This window comes from Macrosteles quadrilineatus, unplaced genomic scaffold (assembly GCF_028750875.1).
Source record: "Macrosteles quadrilineatus isolate MER2022 unplaced genomic scaffold, UCM_ALF_1.0 Scaffold_2__2_contigs__length_208266976, whole genome shotgun sequence".
Classification (NCBI taxonomy): Eukaryota; Metazoa; Arthropoda; class Insecta; order Hemiptera; family Cicadellidae; genus Macrosteles; species Macrosteles quadrilineatus.
The window spans coordinates 163,320,736-163,343,150 of NW_026542595.1; the positions used below are offsets into that span (position 1 = coordinate 163,320,736).

At 33.5% G+C, this 22,415-nt stretch overlaps 1 protein-coding gene across 1 annotated transcript; it reads left to right on the top strand.

The window, feature by feature from the left end:
- The first annotated feature begins 414 nt into the window (after positions 1 to 414).
- LOC128985096 (H2.0-like homeobox protein) lies at positions 415 to 20,761 on the top strand. Its single transcript, XM_054404477.1, has 4 exons — positions 415 to 592; positions 17,248 to 17,409; positions 18,044 to 18,243; positions 20,615 to 20,761. The coding sequence occupies exons 1-4, from the start codon at positions 415 to 417 to the stop codon at positions 20,759 to 20,761; spliced, it is 687 nt and encodes a 228-aa protein (XP_054260452.1).
- The last annotated feature ends 1,654 nt before the right edge of the window (positions 20,762 to 22,415 follow it).

Below are 22,415 nucleotides of genomic sequence, written 5' to 3' on the forward strand. Positions count from 1 at the left end.
CCTCCTCCTTGTAAGATTCTGGGCTATCAGTTTGCTATCGCGTCTCGGACCGACGAGTTGCCACTTCAAGATTTCTCGCTTAGTGCGTCTAGATTTATGTTTATTTGAGTATTTATACAAAAAGTATGGACATGTTTTTAGTTTTATCTAGAATATCGTGTTAAATATTTAATTTTTTTTAAATTTAATTGATGCAATCTTCCAATATTGTAAGAGAATGCTGTACATTTCCTAAGCTTCATCCAAGTGTTTTTTGGACCTAAAATTTTTACAAGAACCAACAACCAGAGTTCCAATCCCCGAAGACAAAATTGGACTCAAGGAATTAGTAACACACTATCCTATGATGTGCTAAGGTATATTGTTTACATTAGTGGTTGACAACACGCTTGAGTGTTTCACGTGATATTGATAATGAACAACCAAGAAGGGGTGGATTGTGAGGTGGGAGGACATTTTGTTGATAAACTAACCGACAGTCCGGGCCCTCAACCCTCTAGTTCGCGATCCCTCAAGTTCGGCATGGACAGGATCCTCTCAGAAGACATCGCCCCTCCTAGGAGACCATCTCAGTCTACCAACAATCACTCAGGTACATATAGACTAAACTCTGTTAGTTTTCACAAAAGTTATATGGTATAAATATGTAATATCCTACAGTATATATTCGAACGTCAAAACAACCATTGCATAAAAGTAGTAACATCATGTGGATGTGGCAACACTAAAGACAAAATATTGGCAAAGAATAATCATATCGGATACAAATATGCTTCAAAATATGTGACAAGTATAAATAGTATACATAAAAAAATAAACAGGACAAGGATGACAAAATTCTATCTATGTAAAAAATGCGAAATTACAAGTATATTACTAACAGGAATATTATCAACAAGAAACAAAGGGTCTACAACCAAAGCAGGCCTAGTATGCGACAATAATGCAAGTACCTGCAAAGGCAACAGTTGACTCAATTTTCAGATAATGCCCAAGTAGCCGCAAGGATGTTTTTCTTCTGATAGTCAGGTAACAGATTTGGAAGAAGTCATAGTTGCATCATAGAAATCTTAGTTGAATCAATTTTCATATATTACACAATATGTTGGTGAGCAAAGGTATAACACTGCAGGACTAATAATCATTTCACATTACGGCTTTTCAGGACAGCGGCAGATTTTATGTATCTATTTTGAGTTGAATGTGAAATGCGAACAAAAGTGAAGTATGGAATGGAATAAGACTAGTGGCATTTAGGAACATAGTCACTAAAAAATCCAAAAGTAAAATAAATTTGTAATAGTCAAACAAACTAAGAATTAAGAATAAAATTATCTTTCACGCAGCAGCTCTGAAAATTGTAAGTTGATAATTTATCACTTATATACATTTATATATATATCACATATATTTACATATATTTATATATATATTAAGTTTTATATATATCACTTTAGTGAAAGCAGAAACTAACTAAATTATTTATTGATTAGTAAACAAACTTCACGCACTTTATCAACAGAAATTAAAAGTTTAAAATGATTATAAAAAGTATGAATGAATGAAAATGATTAAATTTGAAATCACGCGTTTAATGTAAACAAAGCAGACGTTTTTCAATCCCAACGCATTTCAAATTGAGGATATTTTTCACTATTTCTCATTTTTATAGTAGATTTGGACATAATCTTCAATTTTCCCCGACCCCTGAGACCCCCATCATCTTACGACTCATGCGAGCTGTCAAACTCACAATTTTGATAAAAAAAATTGCCTACAGAATTAATAAAAGAGATAGATGATTTGTATAGTTTGTTACTGACTAAGATCAGCTGTTTGCAAGGACCGATTGTTGAAAGCGATTATCAAACATAGGCCCAGTTTAGAAGTATCAGAAATTCTGCTATTTGCAGAATTAAACAGGTAATCTGAGAAGTCTGGCGCGAGAACCATACGCTCCCGACTACCAACCATAATAACTGTCAACGATATCGTATGCACGAACAGCTATGTTTTACAAATAGCTCCATATTTGTTAAATAACTAGGTTTCAATCTCAATAACAATCTTAATTGATTAAAATATTTGAATTTCAATACGCAATTTAAGAAACAAATCATGTAAACACCAATTCTTCGTAGACTCAGGATGATGAAAATAAAGTAATGTCATGAACAAGTTATGTTGGTCCTCTTGACTAACATTGATGAGTAATCTCGTAGTAATGTACATATCAAGCAAAATCCATGCAAAGCACACACGCCACAAAGATAAGAAGACTTGGCTAGTTTTAGAAATATAAAATTCCTTGAAAATAACAAGTGCGCATTGTAAAGAAATATAAAGGTAAAATGATCCAATACAAAATTGTGCATGATCAATCATAATCTACACGTTCTGTAACATTAATTACGTACTTAGCGTCATATAATATTACAACTTAGTTTTGCAAAGTGTCCTATGTGACTGGTCACATAGGTTTTACACACAATTAATTGCAGATATTTTTGCAAAAAAGATAAAAGAGTTAAAACATTTAAACCCCGTAGAAAATCTGGTTCATGAGTTGGTTTTCACAAGCACCTATTCCTAATTTGATTGTTTTAAATATGTTTAATTAGTAACAGATTTGTCAATGAGTTTCCTCCGTAAAAAATGTTATAATTTATCTTAAAGGATCTTCAATGTTTGGTAAAAAAGAAGGATCGATGCCGAAAGAAATTCAATTATTGTTAGGCCTTCAAGTTCCAAATCAAAATCTGGAAGAATTTGATTATTAATGGCAGCTATCATAATTAGGTGGTGAGTAAGAAATTATTAAAAGAATTTGCAAATTGACTCGTAAATATATGTTTTTATAGGAGTATTAGGTAACAATTTAAAGCTCTTATCCTCTAGATGTGCCTTTAGTGGGTTTGCATGTTATCCCGTAAAAGCCCTTCGTCCTATAGGTTTTTTTTTTAAATTTCATAGTTTGTGCTGAATTTTGTTGTCAATCATCTGAGCTTTTTCAAGTTTACATTTGTTTACATCAAAACGGATGGCCATGATACAATGTTTTTACATTACATACGAAAATGGGGCTATCTGTGGTTAGTGATGTTTCAATAATTTCAAATAAAAATGTTATAATGTTATTTGTATAAAATGTAGAAAGAAAATGACTTACGTTAGAATTTTGTTTCCATAGTATGTGTCATTAGTATTTGTAATTTTTCTAAAATACCTCGAAGAGAAATCAAACGTGGTACAATTCAAATAAAAAAAAAAACATCTCAAACCTGTAGTACGAATGCTTATTAATACTACTAACTGTATAGTATACTAAGCTATGCTATACTAAGTATACTATGCTATGTACTGTACCAACTAAGCTTATTTGACTCATTTTGCTGGGGGATATTTTAAGAATTTAAAAGCTGCGGTTTTAGCATATTAGTTGTAGTACAAAGAGTAAGAATCTCTGACTATTTTAAATATGGATTGTAATTAATCCAAATAGACTATTTAGTTTTCAAATAGACCCCTAGTGCATCGATAATTATTGTGTGGACAATTTTAACAACGCTACTGATAAATTGTATTGATATTTTAAAATCGTAAATCAAATGACCACCAAGTTTTTCGTATGAAGAATTCATGCTTGAGATTGTTTATAAATTCCATACAATTTATAATTTTTTTTTGCTGAAGGCCAACAATGTGTATAGATTGGAAATTGTATTTAAATTATTTTTTGCTTTTAAAACTAAATTTTAAACAAAAACTAAATTAAAACAAACCCTTTTTGATTTGATTCCTTATAACAGAAAAGCTAAGCAATCGTTGGGCTATTGTGAGACAACTACACTGGACGTAAAACTTGTCGTAAAAATGTTTGATTCCGTTAACCATAAATTAATTTGAAGAAATTCAACAACGCTGCTAGAAATCCTCCAAATAAACAACGACTTTTCGAGGCATATTTGCAGTATTGCTGTTACCAAAATGTATTAAAACACACGCTGAAATAAAGTCAGAAAATACACTGAAGGAGAAAACATTTAACTGTCATCGGGGCACTCGAATTACTGTTTTTAGGCAAACACAATATACTATCATTACCAGGTTAAAATAGACAAAGCTACCACCATAGATTAACCATACTCCCTTAAGTATGCTTAATCTATGCTACCATTTATTTACAAATTGTTGCTTCGACTAAAGCAAATTGTAGCTTAATAGACAGTACCTGGAAGTAGGTATTCCATCGCCAATTTAAAGTGTATTAGATTTAGAATAAAAATAATAAAGCTTACAGTAGTTCAATTTAGCCATCGGAAAAATATTTTGCCGTCAAATATCATTTTATTTATTGAATAGGCCCTACATATTTTGGACCACGCAAACTGAAAAAGAAATATATTACCTTATTTACCTTATTAAATCCTCCTTGGCTTGATACCAGCATGAACTGGTTAGGCTGCGTCAATATTTACAATTATAAAATTATATTACAATTATATATACAATTATTTATGTAAATAAAAACAAACCTTTTAAATACCATGTTTTTAACATTAAACGCACTAAAAAGTAGAAAGTAATTTATAAATATGTGGAGGGAATAAATACTTGTAAGATTTAAAACGAAAAATGTGGGGCGCATGCAATAGCTAATTTACAATTATCTTCACCAATTGAACTATTATTATCTATTGCATGTGCCCCAATTTTTTAAATTTTAAATCTTACAAGTATTTATTCTCTCCACAATTTGTAATTTTTTTTCTTCTTTTTTGTGAAATTAAAAACGTGGCATTTTTAAAAAGTATTTTTATTTACAAGTTATTTTCTACTTTTTAGTCTTTAATTTAAAACAACGTTTAACGAAACAAAACTACCTAATCATAAACCCACCTACCCTCACCCTACCCAAGGGGGGGGGGGTGGTGATAACTCGTTCCCTAGTTATTTACAGTAATCAAATAGTAAAGAAAACACCATGAAATTAACTCTAGAATAATAGAAACCAAATTTAATTGACAGTTTCCCCATCATGAACTAGATACGAAAAAACAAGCTTCAAAATTTACAACGGAATGAGAAGTCTATTAGTGTTGATTTGTATATGGTAGAACCTCGCAAGTAAATCACCCATGATAACAAGTTTAGTGTATTTTATCTTTCTTCCAATCACATGTTATTGCAAACCTCTATAAGAGGTCAAAACCTTGATTACAAGCAAGCGACATGTTAACGAGTTTCCTACTGTATTTTGGATAATATACAATTTTCAGTAGAGATTAGGTTAGTGAATTGTAGTATTGCTGACAGTTAGTCCATAATAAGTAGAGTCTGTGTTCAACTACAACTACTGGTCAGTTCATGTTCATTGGACTATTTAGATGTTAAAGTTTGTGTAAGTTTGTCTGTTCAATTAAGATCGACATGCAAAGTTTTCTTGAATGTGACTTTGTGACTGAATGTAATTTACAGTGTTTTCTTGAATCAGACCTGCTTATGTAAATTGAGCCTACGAAACTGCAGTAGTCGTTTAGGCTTCTGTAAGCTGAAGGTTATTGCACTTTTATAAAGATTGAGTATACCACCCGTAATCGTGTGATATGTGTATCCACTTTTGCTGGAAGGGTGTTCGGAGGAGTCCTCTGAGTCTGGAAGGTATAAATCGCAGACGTCCTCGCGACGCTGTGGGTGGCTACAATGATATTGTCGCGGCGAACCAGCATCGAGTTATTGTTGATCATAACTTTACATCATAAACATAAACACGAGACGAGGTTGCAGTTTCATATTATATAGTATACAGGGTGTCTTCGACCATATGAGCAAACTTTGTCACGTTATTCAGCATGTCAAAAGAAACAAAAAATGTACAGTAATGAAACATTTGTCCTATCTCATTCCGTTTTCGGTATATGATCTGTCTGTATGTGATTTTTACAAACACGTTCATAACTCCTTAACTCCTTGAGCTACAGCATTGAAAACTGTATCTTATTTACCACTATGTCTGTGCAAAATATGAATAAAAAATCTTGAACCGTTTAAAAATCGTGGCTTTAAAAATATTGTATGCCAAATTCCATGAAAACTATTAATTTTACAAAATATTTGCAGGAGATGTAAATACTAGGAAATGTTATGCAAATAACAACGATATCTTATAAGCTTAGTTTGGACAAAAAATAACTGAAAAATTATATTTTGTTCTTGCCATTGCCATACCTATAGTTTTCTCCATTTAAACAATGTTAAACTTTTAAACAGAAATATAATGTCTTTTTTTAGATGATTTAGATGCAAATGCTAGGTTAAAAGAGGTTGGCGGCCTCTTTTTACCTTGCATTTGCCCGTCCCCATAGACTAACCGCCCGTGCGTGAACAGTATACAGTAAAGCAAGGTGTGAGCCGGTACAGTACAAAGGTGAACTGTACTTTGGCAACATAAATAATGTGTTTCCTATGTTTTGGGAAATATTGCAATGTGCGATTGACACTTTGACCAAATAATAATAGTTTGCAGGTTAAATATATGGCTTTTTTTGCTAAAGAAGTTTAAATTATTCCAACAACTCATCCGTAGACGTAAACATGTCCCCTCTGCCTAAATATGTCCGGACATAACTATCGCTTAAATTATCCTAAGCCAATTATGATTTTCTAACGAGAGAAGAGAATGTCGAATTTGCGATTTTTCTTATTGCTTCTTAACTGTGGCTCTGTCGTAGGCCATCGTTATCGAACGGCTAAAGGAGGCTTAGTTTTAGTTTTAATGGACGTTGGTGACTCGTTTTCAGTTTATTTATTTGTAAAAAAACCTGTTAAATTTGTAACAAAAAATTAGTTGTACATTCATATAATCTTTTTATTTAAAACAAATCGTTCAAATAAAATAATCTACTGCTTGCCCTCTGGTATTTCAACCAAAGCGTAAAGACGTTCTTGTAAAATTTAAATTAAAATGAGAGAAAAATTTAGGTAACATTAACAATCACAATCGTGATCAAACATGAAACACCCGCCAAAGCAGCTCTCAGTTTTTCAATCACGACGAGGAATTTACTTGCAAATTCTCAGGTCAATCTTATGTAAGGTAAAAAGAACAGGTAAAATGGCAATTCAAAACAGCCTAATTTCTTGCAGTTTATGTTTCTTGATTAATGCCATGCAAATATTAAATTTGATAGAAGATGATTAAAAAGTTTATCTATAACAGTCAATCGAAATGCGATGTAACGCTATAGGCATAGCGAAAGTCCATTTCACTTCGTTTTGACTTGTTTTTAATTTTGAGTTATGATACATGTAACTATTATAACTTCTCTTGTTTCTGGTTCAAAACCACTAAAATTCCCTTGTATTATCGTAAAATATAGTGTGTGTGTTTCCAATTCGAATAAATTTTGACAGTTACGATGTGCGAAATGTAAAACTACTTATTGTTATTTTTAAGCACTTTCATCAGAGAATAAAGAAAGAGACAATATATCAGGTAATAAAACTATTTGTACAATCAATTACATCATATAAGAAAAACTCTCGGCATTTTTCTACTAAATATTCTATCATGTTTGTCCAAATCATGTTTGTGACAGTGTAAAGTGAAAATAATACGACGAATTCAATGTTACTTAGTAGGCTACCAAAGCGCTTGTCAACAATATATCTTTCCTACTATTTCCGAAGAAACTGATATTGATAAAATTATTTGTATGAAATTCTCATGGTAACTTTGGGAGCCCTTGGAGTTTCAGGTCTGGAATAAGCCAAAACCTTAGCAGGCAGATTCTTAATGGATTTTCTGCATATATTACTGTCGAGATCGGAGTAGATATACTACATAAATGATACTATAGTTTAAAATTGGTTTCCTCTTCACATTGACATTAACAAGTTTGATGAATAAAAAAAGAAAACGATATTGAAAGCAGTAGATATACTCCGTTGATAGTTAAATTGGACTATGTTCACCTTTATTTTAAAATTATCAACAGCCAAAAAAATGTAAATAGCGTGCTTTCATATACATTTTGTCCACGTTGTATGCGTCGGTTTGATGTTCACAATTATTTATTGTCATTTCACTAATTTTAACAGAATAAATAACCAATTAATAAACTAACGTAGGCCTCTGGTATTAGTGGTATTACGACTAAAGATTGAAGAACCAGTGAGATATACGATATACTCGTTTTGTCAACTTCGGCGCTTTTAAGCGTAAGCGGACACAAAGCTTTCCGATTTAACTGTTGGATAAGAAGTGTACCTTTTTAAAAGTCAAAGTTGCAACATAAACGATGAGAATGGAATGTCTACTGCACCATAGTGTAGTCGAATGTTTCACGCATCGCTAGATATTGACCAGACCCGAGCTCGGATCCAAAGTCCTTTGATCATGTCCTGTTATCACCTCTTTGTGGTACTTCTCTGCGAGACCGAGTCGTTCAATCCACTCCGTTTGCTGCTACCAGGTAAACCGTAAACAAAAACACCACCGTCGGTACAAACAACCGAATCGAAACCTCTTTGAGATCAACACATTAGTATCGATCGAATGTTATCGACTAGGATGTTTATCGATCTTTGATCAGCTGACACTCTTTGGTCCAAGAACACCTTCCGATTTGTGTGTGATTTTATTCCATTTTAGGCCTACTCGCGTTGGAAAATACAATGGTAATCTACATGGTGGAAAGAAAATACATAGGTGTGCTAAATTCCCGTCATATGCTGACGTCACCCAGATTGCGATCAAAAAATCAGCTGATTGAATTGCCGTAAAGTATATATTTGTTTTGATTTGATTGTTATTGTTTCAAAATGGTAAAATGGTGTTTGCAATCTGAGTAACGTCAGCATACCACGGGAATAGCACACCTATGTATTTTCCTTCCACCGTGGTTAATCTATATATTATTTTAAGACTTATCTGTAATCAATCAAATCAATTTATTGTTGTAGACATTTCACAATGCATTGACAGTAGTCACAAAATACATAGTGCTGTTATTAAATACAGCAAATGAATAGTTACATGTAATCAATCAATATAATAAGACAGTACAATAAAAAAATTATATATATACATATAAAATACAGGCACAATTAAATAGAAATATTTTGACATGTAAAAAAATCCTCCAATCATATGGACATTTTTGTATTAAATATGTTTTCATTTTTGATTTGAAAGTGTTCAATGACAACTCCCGAGACTCCACTGATAAATTATTAAACAATTTATCTGCCATGTATTGAATGTTTGTTTGACTCTTTGAGTATTTTGTAAGTTGTCTTTAAATCTGATTTCATAATTATGTTTATTTGAATTTTCTGAAAAAATTCCAAATGATTTTTTACACACAACAAAACTTGAAGAATATATATTGCAGGTAAAGTTAAAATTTGGAAATGTTTAAATATAGGTTTACAGTGAGTTCTAGAGCGTACACCACTTACAAGCCTTATCGCCCTTTTTTGCAATTTAAATAACTTTTTGGAATATGATTGGAAACCTCACGCCAAAATTCCATAACTCAATAAACTATGTATCTGTGCATAATACACTGTTATCATAACATCTTGTGTTACACAACCTTTTAATCTTCATAAACAGTATACACCTTTCGACAGCTTGGTTGCGGTTATGTCAATGTGATCCTTCGATTCTAGTTTTGAATTTAAATTAATTCCAAGAAATTTTAAAGGTTTTATCTCATTAAATAGGGGCTGTCTATTTGAGAAACAAATTTCCAAATCTTGCAATTTATTTAGATTTAGGCATCATCTATTTGCATTAAACCACTGATAAATCAGATCTGTAGCAATTTGCAGGATGCGATTAATTTGATCTCTAGATTCAGAACAAACATTCAAGCCTAGGTCATCAGCGTAAAGAAAACTATTAGTATTTTCACCTAACAAATTGTATGGCAGATCATTGATGTAGATATTAAACAGTAGTGGCCCTAAAGATGAACCCTGAGGAACACCAACGTCTATATTTTTTCCTAGAGATAGCTCATTTTTGAAACTAACAAATTGTTCTCTATTTTTTAAATACGAATTGATAAGTTTAATTGAATTGTCTTGAAAACCATAAAATTGTAATTTGTTTTTTAATATGCTGTGATTAACAGTGTCAAATGCTTTTGACATGTCAAAAGAACGAAAACAAACCAGTCTTTTGTTCTCTATATTTTTAACTTAATGGTACGTAGCTCCTTTTTTATTTTAGTTATTTTATATGTCTTGGTCTTAAAATAGGCCTACTCATAGAACACAATTGATATTGATAGTTTGAATCAGTTGAGTTCAAGATACTTTATTACTCCATAAAAAAAACATAAATTTGATTATTTCTTGGATATGGAATTTAGATTTAGATATATTTAGGGTACTCATTTCTAATTACGTTATCCTATAGGTTTTGATCTACACCCTTCAGTGAAATGCCAGATTTCTTTTTAGTTATTGATTACTAAGATCAGGCGTACCTTAAGCACGCTGCTGAATCACGAACAACTCAAATTGTTTCAAAAATGGAGTTATTTATCATTGATCAAATAATTAAACGATTTAGCTTGAAACATCAACAGTAACCGTCGATTTTGAAGGGTTTTACCTAGTATAGTTGAATTGTATATTGTCACATATTATCTTTGACTATTAATACAACAACTTATGTATCCAATTAATAGTCAATGATATTATGTTCAAGTATTGATTTCAAGGCACTGCTGGTGGAAATCAAGTTTAATTGTAAAAAATGATAATTAGATTAAAGTTTTCTTTGTGTCCGGTTAGAGAAGTTTGATTAACTACTTCTCTCTAATTTCAGGGGGTGTATATAGTCTTTTTTATAGTGCGGGAACACTGCCTTTTGGCAGTATGTCTGTGTGTGTAATCATTAAACATCAACATAAAAAAAAAATTATATTTGGTTGTAACCATTAAGAATTAAATTTTATACTCTTCAGTTACTTTTACCTAGAGAACACTAGTTGGACCGCTTGTGTAATGAAGTGAGTTACTATGAAAACTCTCCCCATACGCAGAAGAAGATTGTTCGTAGGGAGCAATTAATTGAAATATAGTAGTTTTTATGTGTGTAAAAACACATAATATACCTATATGTATGTGTTCTTGTATGTATTAATTTGGAACTGTTTTTCTTTGTGACAGCTAATTTGAGAGAACGGCTGGGTGTAAAAACTCGGTAGGGGTCTCTAAAGAAAGGTCTTGGTCTGTAGATGAGCCATCAAAAGAGAAACGTGGTAAATTCCCTTGGGGCTCTGCCCCAGTGGCCTTCAAATACCAATCCCATGTTATTCTTATGGAGGAAAAACGGGGTTCTGTCACAGCTAATTACAGAGAAGGGCTGGGTGTAGAAACTTGATAGGGGTCTCTAAAGAAAGGTTTTAGTCTGTAGATGAGCCATCAAAAGAGAAACGTGGTGAATTCCCTTGGGGCTCTGCCCCAGAGGCCTTTAAAGTTCCCTCTTCAGATGTGTTTACATTACGACCATAAGCATACATTTATTATTATTTATTTTGAAAACTGAGTTTACTAAAAAACTTTGCCTATTAGACACAGTAAAAAAAAAACTTAAATTTACGATATAAATAACATGTAACATAGATTAATAACGTTGTCCATATAAATGATTTTGAATTATTTTACATGATTCTTTAACACTTTTATGACTATTTCATTTTTTAATTTTGATGGAAGATTATATATTTTTTTTAAATTCGTCAAAAATTTTGTAATAGTCCAATCATTATGCACCAATCATTATGCCAATTACTGATATAGAATTTAGATTATATTTGTTTCTTAAATAAGTTTCACATTTACTATAAATTTTCCTCTTTTCTTCATCTACTTCTAGGGGTTGATTTGTTGATGTTACGAACCTTATAGTTAGATCAATTACAATTCCACTTTTTAGATTTTGTATCATAAATTAAAATGTCCAATCTTCTGTTCGATCCACCATCTTCGATGCAATGTATTTCTTCTACTACTTGCCAGCCTTTCTTTCGTAGTTCTTCTGCGATCATTGCTCTTACAGCATGGTGTCTTGCATTACGCAGTAAGGCACCAAAGGGACAAGATCCAAGGACATGCGGAAGGGTTTCAGGCTCCTTGCAATGTCTGCAAAGGGTTCCATCCTGGCTTCGCCCTGGTACGCTGCGTACTGGTACAACACCAGATATCATTTTTAATGAAGTGATCCATTCTCCTGTAGTAAGGCAATTTTTTAAATATGTCCATGTGTTGCTACTAGGCACTTCTTTGAATAATTCTATTCCTTTACCTTTACATGGTAATTTAGACCAAAGTTCAAATTCTTTCAACTGTAATTTTGATCTCAAATTTAAACCAATTCTTATTTTCACTTTAAATTCAAAATCATGTGTAAAAATATCATCAATTTCTATTTGAAGTTTTTGAAGTGACATGGTAATTCTTTGGGGGATGTTTATTAGCTCGTTTACATGGCTATTTTGTACGTTTTTTTTAATTACACACATGTTTATATGCTGTATAGAACATTTTGCTCGAATTATTCCCAGACCTTTGAATCTTTTAGGGGAATATAAGAATGAATTGGGTGTGTCACTTGGTAGAGTGAGAATTTATTTTACTGCACTTCTAATAATTTTATCGATGTCCTCAAGAAATGTAATACTTATTAATTCGTTTGGTGTTACTTGCAAAACATATGTTAGTCTAGGCCAGAGGTACTGATTTATGATATTCAATTTCTGATTTTGGACTTAAAACATTAGTTCCAACTAATCTTTCTAGATCTTTTTGAAAGTTTTGTATAACTTCACACCTATCAAAAACTATTTCATTTTCAACATTTACACCAAGATATTTAATTTTTTCCCCAAGTTTTAGAGTATTGAATTTAATAACATTTTGTTCATTTTCAATGTAGTTGTCCTCTTCAACAAGTTTGCCTTTCTTAATATTAATTATTTTTGATTTATTTATATTAATATCAAGGTCAATTTGAGAAAGTAGTTCTTTTGTTGTCCTAATCAATTTAGACATTGATTTTTCTGTGTTAGAGAAAAACACTATGTCATCTGCAAAGGCAGCGATGCTAATATTGTCTAAATTAGAATTAATGTTATATCCAAATTTGTTAGATACTTTTTTTTCTGAAATAGTATTTAAGATATCATTTATAGCTACATTAAAAAAGATTGGAGAAAGGGGAGACCCTTGAAAAACACCTCTTTTCAATAAATTTTTTTTCAGATTTGGTATTTTTAATCCTAATTCTTGTATAGTTATCTTGTATTAAATTTATTAATAAGTTTTTTAATATTGAAGGCATTTCTGTTGATTGGAGACATCTTTTTAAATGTGCGTGACCAATAAAATCAAATGCCTTTGAAACATCTAACATAGCAATCATACAGTCTTTTTTATTCGTTTTTGCATCTTGTAAACAACCATTGACCAGGGCTAGGTTTATGAAGGCTCCAGGTTGAGCTACAAACCCTCTTTGGTTGACATTAAGTTCTATGTAATTTCTTGTTCTTTTCTCCAGCACTCTCTCTATCAATCTTCTAAGAGTTGAACAGACTGAAATTGGTCACCAATTAGCAGGATCAGCGGGATCATTCCCTTTATATATTAAAATAGTTTTTGCTTCTCTAAAACTTTCTGGGACTAAATTAAATTTCAACATAATATTTGTAAGATTGTCTTTAAAGTTCTGATTAACACTCGGTCAGGGCCAGGTGAACTGTCAATCAAGCTACTTTTGAATGAAACAGCTGTTAATATTTAAATTTTGATTTACTAAATTTGTCAAAATGAAGTATTTGCAATGGTTTTTGCTGATTTTAAAATCGATTTTCTTCTGAATCGTGTTATGTTTTGCAATATAATGTTCTTTTACCAAATCAGTGGAAAATCCTAATATCACAGTAACTCTTAAAATGATTTCTTATGGCGTTAACTTATATCTATTGTATGGGTTGGTTTCTGCCTTTTTTACCACTTCTAGGAGATTGCACGTAGACGATATTCTTTGGTGTACCGCATCTGTAGTAAACGATACTTGGTTGGTGTCATTTTAAAAATTACAATGGAAAAAAGAGAGAAATTATGGACAATTTGATATACTAAAAATAAAACTGAATTAACACTGTGCTACATTTCTTGAGCAATAATTGAAAGTGCCGTTTGCATACAATGGAAACAGGAAAGTCATAGAACACAACAAAGTACAGTAGAAGAAATAGAAATAATGTTTTTTTTTTCCATTTATAACCGTTATTATAGACAACCTAATGCAGCTATGAGTGGGGAAAATTTGTAGAAAACGCTAAAAAAACAAGGTCAGCTTTTGGAAAAAGATAAGATATTTACAAAAGATTTTGATTATATCTAACTGCTGTGTACATCTTGAGTATTTCCATAATCTTTGAGTCGACTCTTATAAAGTCATCGGAAATTATGACTGTTATTCGTTTTAAAATAACGCCTGTAATGCTTCGCAATTGCTCGAATTCGAGCAACAGGTACACTAGTATACATTTATTTCTTAAAAGGCTGTATTTTTCAATGTGTCATTCAAAACATATGTTATGTTAATACATATTTAATAACAACATTATCTAAGGTGTCAAGACGTAAAAGGAGGAACAAATATGTGACATTAATTTCATCAAAGTCTCGTGTTTCTCCATTGAAGGTGACTTCAATTCCAAGATTGGAGCTTTGTGGCGCTTTGCTACTTAGTCAATAAGCCCAAGTTCTCATCAAAGCAATGAACATTGACGCCAATAATGTTTATTATTACCCTGACTCAACTGTTGTTCTTTGGATCAATTCGAGAACATCGATTTTGGAAAGAAGGCTCAAACCTTCGACTTGATACGAGTGTCAACTCACTCCTAGAGCTGCGTAAAGCAAATAATGTAACAGCCGTCTCTTTTCATGTTCATGGTCATGATATATTTAGCAAGTATTCATCATTGCAGAAACTTTTACAATGTTGTAGCATATTGTCTAAGGTTTTATAAAAATCCAAAATCCAAAGATTGTCTCATAGGTTCCCTTACATGTTCAGAAATAAATGAAGAATTTCTCTTATAAAACTAGCTCAATCTCATTCTCCCATGAACTGAAAACATTCAAGGAAAACAATTATGTTGATAAATCAAGCTTACAGCTAAATCCTTTTCTTGATGACCAAGGGCTAGCTGATCAGAGTAGGTGGTCGACTGAAACATTCAACTTTAAGTGTTGATATAAACATCCAATTATTCTCGATCACAAACATAGCCTAAAATGGTTAAGTGCAGAAGATCTACACATGTACTTCATGCAGGACCACAACGTTTATTGAGTTCTCTTCGAGAAACTTATTGGCCATTAAATGGTAGAAGTTTAGTTAGAAGTGGTTGACAAATGCCTGAAATACTTTAAGACTAAACTTAAGGCTACCAATCAACTAATGGGTCAACTACCTCAAAACAGAGTTTAACCTTCAAGCCTTCAAGACTATTCTCCCATTGTGGATTAGATTATTTTGGACCTGTTTATATGCAAGCTACAACAAAAGGACTAAGGTTACAAAAGCACACGTTTCTCTGTTTGTGTGTTTCACTACAAAAGGCCATTCATCATGAACTAGTTGAGGATTTAACGACAGATTCGTTCCTTGCTGCCTTAATACGGTTTGTATCTTGCAAAGGTAAACCATATGGTACAAAATTTACTCGGATAATGCTATAGTATATTTCGTACCTAGGGCCGAAAATGAGGTTTTGCCGGCTCGAGATAGTTTTTAAGTTCGAGACGAAGTCGAGAACTTAAATCGATCGAGAGCCGCAAAACCATTTCGGTCCGTGGTACGAACGCTATTTTTCACCACACTATACCCTATTACCACTATTCACCACAATAATAGTGAACACTGATAGTCAACACAACTACAACTTTAAGGTTATGTGAAGAAATAATTTGAGGAATCAGCAAAAATAAAAATATATAGTTGCTAGGCAACGGTGACAATAACACAATTCTATTGAAATGCTATGGATTTTGATTATGTATTTAAAATGCATTCATGTTTTAAGTAAGTAAGCGGACAGCTGATTTTGCGGCCCCGGCCTGTAAAAACCTGCTCGGTCCCCAAATTATGGACAGCTGGCATCGCCAGCAAAACCTAACTTTCGGCCACCAATTAACGTATGTAATACAGCCAAAAACATGATAGTGTGGTGAAAAAACATTTGTTGGTGCAGACAAGGAACTACAAGAGTTTAAATATTTGTGGTGTTCAGAGTATCACAACAGCCAATTACTATCAAGCTGCACAAGGGATCACCTGGAGTTTCATCCCCACTCATTCACCAAATTTCGGAGGGCTATGGGAAGCTGGAGTGTGTTAGTGAAATACCAACTAAAGCAAGTAGTAAGTTACAAAATACAAAATTAACTTTCAATGAAATGTACACTTTATTAGTACAAATAGAAGCTTGTATCAATTCAAGCCCTTTAACACTTTTATCCAGCGATCCAAATATCCTTCCGCCCTTATCACCTGCTCATTTCTTAATTAGAACTCCTTTCACCAGTGCTCCGGAACCTAATCTTAAAGATCAGAAATTAAATAGACTTTCTCGATGGCAACATGTCCAACAACTCTTACAGCATTTTTGGAACCGATGGTGCAAAGAAAATCTGAACCAACTGCAGAAAATGTCAAGGTGGAATACATCAAGACCCAACATGAAATTTTTTTGTTTGTTTATACTTATTAAATAATTAAACAATTAACAATTAAAACGACATTATAATTGTTACAGTCCACTGTTACTTTAATTTTTTTTTAAGAGGTTGGCGGCTTCTTTTAACCTTGCATTTGCCTGTCCACATAGACTACAGATCTGTGCGTGAAACGTATCCAGCAAAGCAAGGGGTGAGCCGGTACAGTACAAAGGTGAACTGTACTGATAAAATGTTTTGGCAGTGACAATCAGGATCCGAACCCCGACATCGCTGCCTTGGGCCCGAAGTCCGTGACGCTACCAACTGAGCCACCGACTCACCGAACAACACACAACATGTACTAACATTTTCTATCCTTTGTTTTACAATTTAAATCAATTTTACTTCACATTATGTTCCATTGTGCGATTGTATAATATTTTGGTAAATAAATTACTTTTTCTTATCCCAGCTTCGCATAAATTTTTGTTCCAGAGGAGAGGTCAACTACTTCCATGCCTCAATGTTCAGAATGCGTTAGTTCACTGTTACGGTGCTGCCGTCTAGGTGGAGACTCCCAGAACTACCTCAGACCCTTCTACCCCCACCCAGCCACTCTGCTGCATACTCCTCGCCCCATCAGGCCTTACACTAACCGTGAGTAACCAACCACACACAATACATACAGTAACTAAGGTATTGATACAGATATACTACCGTACCATGAATTAGACATTTCAGTAAACGGTTTGAGGAGGACTTGTAAATGGATTAGCTATATTGTTGAAGTAGTTCACTCTCATGCACTTTTTGTTAGGTCAAGGAAAATGATGATGTATCTTGCAACAGAGCCAGCCTCATCTAGTCATCTATAAACATGGTTTTCTTTACCACATCAATTCTTTGGTTGTTCCAAACAGAAAGGGCATATTCTTGCAAAAACCACCTCAACTTAGGCCTGCAATTCAATTGCATGTGATGGGACATGGGGCTATGAGAGATAATTGTGCCCTTCACAATTGTTGGGTAATTTGTCTCTTCGTTGTGTCCCCAACGCCAACGGCCCCAACAAACCTAAGACCTCTTGAGGACCCATTAATTAAAGTGGCCCTCCTGCCTCAACTGATATGTCCCTGTCAACTAACCATCATATTGTGAAAAAACAAATATAAATTAAAACTTAGCACATCAAAAACAAATAAATTTCAACAGGAAGTGTTTGGGTGTCTTACTGAATCCCTCCACAACATCCTATTGTTATTTCAATAACCTGACGACCTGGGTTGTCCAGTGATTCTGGAGAGTGAAGCACCAGAGAGGAGTCCGCTAGCTGCCAGCAACTCTGGAGGCAAGCGCAAGAGGTCCTGGTCCCGGGCGGTGTTCTCCAATCTGCAGAGGAAGGGGCTGGAGAAGAGGTTCCAACTGCAGAAGTACATCACCAAACCTGACAGACGACAACTAGCAGCCACCCTGGGGCTCACTGATGCTCAGGTAGCGTATAGTTGATAAGTTAGTCTGACGGTCACTACCGTAACACCTGAATCCATACGTAGCAGTAGAAGGGTTAAGTTAGTAGAAAAAGAACAGAAGGGATGAATCTGTCATGCATTCGTAACTGGATCCAGCTGTCCTTGATAAGGGATTTCAATAAATTAACAGATTTTGAACCAGATTATAGATTATAGAACCAGTAACAAAGCTATCATATAATCCTTTCAACACTCATCCTTCACTCATATTTTAATTTTCTGTGTTTTATTAATCTTATCTAATACAAAGAACATACTCCTCACTTGAGCTTGTGGTGGGTTCCACATTATCACATTGCTAGAAGACATCAGTCATTGGTGGGATTTAAACCTTTGTCCCCAGAACAAGAGAATCAAGCTCTAACTCAGCTTATGTGGCTCAAATTGTATAGTTTTTTATATAGGTGGAATAAAACACAGTGTTAGTTTCCTTAGTAACCAAATATTCAGTTTGAAAATTAACATCATTGCACAAGGAGCCTTTAAAAATCTAAAATCTTTCTAAATTACACTATTGATCAACTTTAGCAATAATTTTGTATAAGTTATCATGGACCAGTCAGGAAAAGCTTCTGGTGCAAAGAAAATCACCATCTTGGTACCCAAGCCTACGAGGATGCCTTACATTAACTTTGTGCAAGCTTTCCGCAATACTCACCTGGGAGAGTTCAGTCCAAAAGAAATGATAAGAGAAGCTGCTGTAGCTTGGAGGTCACTTAGTGATGGTGACAAGAAGCCATTTGTTGATCTAGCAACTACCCAGAAGGCCAAGCAGCCGCGCCAGAAGAAAGTCAAGCGGCTTAGAAGACGTAGGGCTGACAGTGAATACTCTTATTAATAGCTCCTTGCTGCTTTTCCTTGTACAAATCTTTTGTGAATGTATGACTTGAATGCTTAAAACAAAATGTCTAATTAAAGGCTTATTTTAATATAATTGTTTTGATGTGTTTAAAAAAAAGTTGAGTTTAGGTCTTAGTTGCAACTAATATTATGGTATCTTGCTTATTAACAGCCAGCTAAGGAAATAGCTACAACCAATCACAACCAACAACACAACAATACAATCAGAACCATAACATTGGTTGGTGTAATGAGTAAGGAACAACTTCAAGCCAAATTTCATCAAAATCGGATAAAAATTACTCAAGTCATCGCATTTTCGGAGGTAGTATATACAGGGTGTACAAAAAGTTCCGGGTCTGTATTGAAAATAGAGCTACAAAACTTTGCACAAAGTTTCTAGACATAAAAATCAATTTTATCACATATTCAGTGATCCGCTACCTCCTTTTATTAGTAGAATACAATGCTGCAAATTTTAGTTCAAAATAACAACTGATTAAAAAATGGCAATCGTTCAAAGATTCAAAATGGCAGATTCAAGAAGTATTTAAATGGCTGCCATTTTTTACTAGATAATCTGTTTGTGCTCAAATTTGTGCCATTGTATTCTACTAATAAAGACCTTTTATTCAATATGCACATCAAACTATCCTTACATTTTAGATATTCTTCTGACTCCTAGCGTTCCCCTGAGGAAGTAGGGTGATCACTGAATTTGTGAATATAGATTTTTATATCCAGTAGCTTTTTGCAAAGTTTTGTAGCTCCATTTTAAATATTTCACAAAATATGTAACCAACCTGGGACTTTTTGGACACAACCCTGTATGCATAATTCTATATAAAAATTGTAACAAATAGTGTTTTTGGCCTCAGGGGACATAAACATTTAAAAAGTATATTGGCTCCAGGTTTAGGTAGTTAGGCATGCCACCAACGCTAATAGCTACTTCCCAATAGGTTAATTCACTAAAAATCATCATTTATTTTAACATGTTTGCTACTGATCGCCACATATATGCGACGCTGCAGTCATTGTCACAGACGGAGATATACATTTTAATGTTACACATCTAGACCGGGTGTCCCTAGGTTCACAGTACACGCAGATCATGGGCCAGTGATATAGCAATGTAAAAATAGTTTTACCAAAGATCATACGACCTCACTAACCATCATATCCACAAACCAAGTGACGCACATATGTGGCAGAAATCTCTAGTAGACCATTGCAAAAAATTCAGGGCCTTAAAACATACCATTATGAAGATATGATTATTTAAATAGCATTGGTACACCGACGCAAATTTGCAACGTCAGTCTATTTTACCAGTCTATGTGACCAGCCATCGCATATATGGGACGGCAATTCATCGGTAGAAAGAGGCAGTCCCATATGTGCGTCGCTGGTCCATATGAATGACAAATTAAGTACTTTTGTGGTAGCTAACGTCAACGTGTTAAACTGAATGCTTTACCTATCTGTTTCAGGTCAAAGTGTGGTTTCAGAATCGCAGAATGAAGTGGAGACACAGCAAAGAGCTTAAGTTCCATTCTGGGAACTTCGCTTCTTCCGAGTCCCAAGAAAGTTACACTTCACCTTCTTTTTCGTCCAATGTGCATGAGCGAAACAAATAAATGTATATATGTTTTTGTAAATATTAATACTGATCTCAAAGTTTACTGCTACCCAATGCTTTTTGTACACAACTATTTTTCAATAATTAAACTAATCTTGGGTTGAACACCTAAAAACGACAGATTTCCTTATAATTTCATGCACAGTGACAGTTGATAATAACATGAAATTAAATTACTGTATGTGGAGGAAATCTCATGATAACCATCAGGTTTGACTTTAGTTGGGTTAGAATTAAAATTGCTGGTAGAAAACAACTCAAAAACCAATATCATTTCCCTTATTGCTCGGTTTTTACAGAAAATTAGATAATGTAGAATGGAAATGTTGTGACACAACAGCATGTACTCTTATCATCATCTCAATGCTTATGACTACCCAATTGCTTGAATTCTGTCTTTAACTTCAAGTTGTTATTGCTAACTTGCCAAGGAGTAGGTGAATAAGAAATGCAACATGATACTATTAAATTTATTTCATTGTGGTGAGTTAAGACAGTGATTGATATGATGATTGCCTTATAAAGACATTTACCTGTATCTAAAGAAATAGAACTAAGCCAGTGCAGTGCGTAAGAACAGTTATGAATTAAAAATAAATCTACCACTCCATCTGTATACAGAAAATAAAATTACATTAAACATATATTAATTACCGTAACAAATTATAGTCCAGGCGCTAAACGGGTTGAGTATGCACTGAAAGTCTGACAAAATTTGACTTTTGATTATTGTTGGGGACATCTAGTAGATGAAAAAAATCGATGATGTCGCATTTCTAGGGTGGTCACAACTCGGGGGGGAGGGGGGGAAGTTGCGCGGGTCATCGGTTTACGTTACCGCGTCTAACTCACAAACGGTTAATGATAGAAAGGTGGTTTAAGCGTCTATCAACGCCTAAATATATTGCCCTTCAAAAAGGTTATTACAACCTTTCTTCTATCTCTTATGCTTTAGGCCTAAATCAACTTTTATTGCAAAAATTAAAATTTTAAACTACTTTAAAATCAAATATCGGAAATATTGTACGCGTTTAAGACATGCTACAGAAGATTTATGGTTAGAAAAACTAACAAATAGTACAAGAACACCAAGTTTAAGGAAATATGTGCAAAAACAACAGAGCTACGTTTTATTACGTAAGAGTAAACGTGGAAAATTCGTAGTAGTACCGAGGCGCGCATGGACGTTACGTAGCCCACAGTCAATATAGGTTTGATGTTGTAAGTAACTATGGGAAAGCTGAATTTTTCTATGCTGTTAGACCATGTTGAGATAAGTATTTTCCCAAAAGTCCCCACTCCTACCCCTTTGTGCTTTCCTATACCCCCCCTTTTAGATAAATGTACAGTCTCTTAGAAATTAAGCTATAACTTTAAAACGGGTAAGGATAATAACGCAATCTTTTATTAATCATTTTGCGTTACGATATTCTACAAAAAGTGTATTTACCATGGTATCCTAAATATTCATAGTTAAAAAATATCATAAACATAAAAAAATGTTTTTTACGGATTAATTTATGAAACTTTTCTTTGTCGATTTTTTTATACGAGGTTGCACAACAAAATGTTTTGATACAACATTTGGGGTGCATAGTTTACATTTTAAAATGATACATAGTTATTAACAGTTTGTTTGCATATAGTGGTTA

Bases quoted from the DNA above. Each gene is read 5' to 3' on its own strand.
- LOC128985096 (XM_054404477.1), top strand. From the start codon at position 415: ATGAACAACCAAGAAGGGGTGGATTGTGAGGTGGGAGGACATTTTGTT. The intron at 17,410-18,043 runs GTGAGTAACCAA...TGGGTTGTCCAG, and splicing joins CATCAGGCCTTACACTAACC to TGATTCTGGAGAGTGAAGCA. The intron at 18,244-20,614 runs GTAGCGTATAGT...TATCTGTTTCAG, and splicing joins TGGGGCTCACTGATGCTCAG to GTCAAAGTGTGGTTTCAGAA.